Source organism: Morus notabilis, unplaced genomic scaffold (assembly GCF_000414095.1).
Source record: "Morus notabilis unplaced genomic scaffold, ASM41409v2 Scaffold3575, whole genome shotgun sequence".
NCBI lineage: Eukaryota > Viridiplantae > Streptophyta > Magnoliopsida > Rosales > Moraceae > Morus > Morus notabilis.
This window is the reverse complement of record NW_010366109.1, coordinates 27809-29826: the sequence shown is the minus strand read 5'-3', so window position 1 is coordinate 29826 and position 2018 is coordinate 27809. Positions and strand designations below refer to the sequence as shown.

At 51.3% G+C, this 2018-nt stretch overlaps 1 protein-coding gene across 1 annotated transcript; it reads right to left on the bottom strand.

Moving 5' to 3' along the window:
- Positions 1-1094: 1094 nt before the first annotated feature.
- Positions 1095-2018, bottom strand: LOC21384625 (subtilisin-like protease SBT1.5). Its single transcript, XM_010109446.1, has one exon. The coding sequence runs from the start codon at positions 2016-2018 to the stop codon at positions 1095-1097; it is 924 nt and encodes a 307-aa protein (XP_010107748.1).

Genomic DNA, 2018 nt, shown 5'->3' with positions numbered 1-2018 from the left:
TTAAATTTCAAATGTTAAAAATAAAAATTACTAATTTAAACGCATAAATTAAACGATACTGTGCTTACAGACTTGTTACATTCTTTACAAATTTCCATAAACTATAATCTCTCTCATATAATCAGGTTAACGATATAATTTATGTTTAAAACTGCATGGTCCTAAACCAGCGACTTAAACCCACTAATGAACCCAAGTAACCACAAGAGGAGAAGTGACCCGATGTTTGCCATCTGTCCACGTAAGCATTCCAAACTCACTAACAGTTTCATCTGACCATCCACGCGGACTAGTGTTGTCAGCCAAAATCGTAACCACGTAACTTTCTGTGTCACCCTTCTTACCAAACTCAAATCTTCTCAAGACTAATGAAAACGACAGTGTCCCCAGGGTTGGTGATTTTTACGGTGTAGGTGGCCGCACCATCACTAACGTGCGTCACAGTTCTAGGGACCGAAATCTCAACTAATTTGGACGGCCTTGATGCGTTGATCCGAACCGCGATCGCCGGGTAGTTGAGCTCCCAAGGGTACATTTTTTCTGTTTCGTCACAGTTCACTACCCTGGTCGTGATTACCTTAACCTGGTCGCTACTGTAATCGCTGCCGCAGAGGAATCTGATGTAATCATCCTCCGTTAGATCATAAACTAAGCCAGGATCAGCGGCTCTCACTGGGTCCACGTGTCCAGCAGCCATGTCCCACGTCGTAGCCAATATATTATTGACCTGTTCTTTTATCAACTTAGATCGCGATCGTGTGTATGGGCCGTGGTCATCATCGACGACTTGATTATAGCCGGGGTCCACTCAGGGTGGGTCCCTTTCAGCAACGCCTCGACGCCGTTCCCGGACTTATGTTAAACTCGGTGCGCCGTGTATCATTGGATAGACGACTCGGCGAGATCTCGGCTGGCCAGGCCGCTAGGATGTCGACACCTGGCGCAATCAAATCAGAGACACGCTCCACGGGAGGAAAAGTAAGAGACGACAGGTGCCGGTTTGACCCCAAATTGGGTCCCGCGGAAGCGCATAGCGGCGCGTGGGTTTTCGGAGGATGTTAGATATTCAAGAAGAGTGGCACGTGCGGAATTGGTTATGGAAATCCCGGGTGTAAGATAGGCTTGGCCGTTAAAGCCTCTCCTCGTGATGCCACGTTGGTCGTAATAACTCCAACTCCACCAGCCTCTTTCACCACAATTCCTTTGTGGGAACCTTGATACATTTCCTTCACGAGCTCGGGATCGAGAGTCTCCGGCAGGCAAGTACCCATCGAACCGTGCTTGGTTGCATTTCCCGCGTAAATCAACGGAAAGTACTCACCCGCGGAGAAGTGTTTACCGTCGTAGAGCGACGATCCGGTGATGACGCGTCCATCTCCGAGCACTATATCCGCCGGGAACGTCCTATCGAGTGTGCTTGCACCGACTGTTGTTATCCATGGTGCGGCGTTGGAAACCGGTTTCTTGTACGTGCCAGAATTCCCAGCCGCGGCTGAGAACACGACACCTTTTCGAATAACCCCAAATGCACCGATCGCAATCGGGTCGATATCGTATGGGAGTGGGACTGGAAAGGGCAGACCGAGAGAGATCGATATCCCGTCGATGCCGTCGTCAACGGCGGCGTCTATGCAGGCTAAAATGTCGGAATCGTAGCAGCCTTCCTGATCATCGCAGCAGATCTTGTAGATGGCGAGCCTTGCCTTCGGCACGATGCCGGAGGAGGCGCCGTAAGCATAGCCGAGAAAAGAGGCGTTCTCAACTCGTCGTCCGGCGGCGAACGAGGCTGTGTGGGTGCCATGACCGAAAGCGTCTCTCGCCGTCTGCTTCCCCGTGTGCTGTTTGCCGAAACGCGCCTCATGGCCGCCGTCGAAGAATCTCGCTCCGATGAGCTTCTTGTTGCAAAGTGTGTCGGGGAAGGACTCCCCTCCGTCGCACTTGCCTTTCCACCTGGACGGGATTGGCCTCATGCCCTCGTCATTGAAACTACGTCGTTCCGGCCACACCCCGGAGTCCAT

Bases quoted from the DNA above. Each gene is read 5' to 3' on its own strand.
- LOC21384625 (XM_010109446.1), bottom strand. From the start codon at position 2,018: ATGGACTCCGGGGTGTGGCCGGAACGACGTAGTTTCAATGACGAGGGC.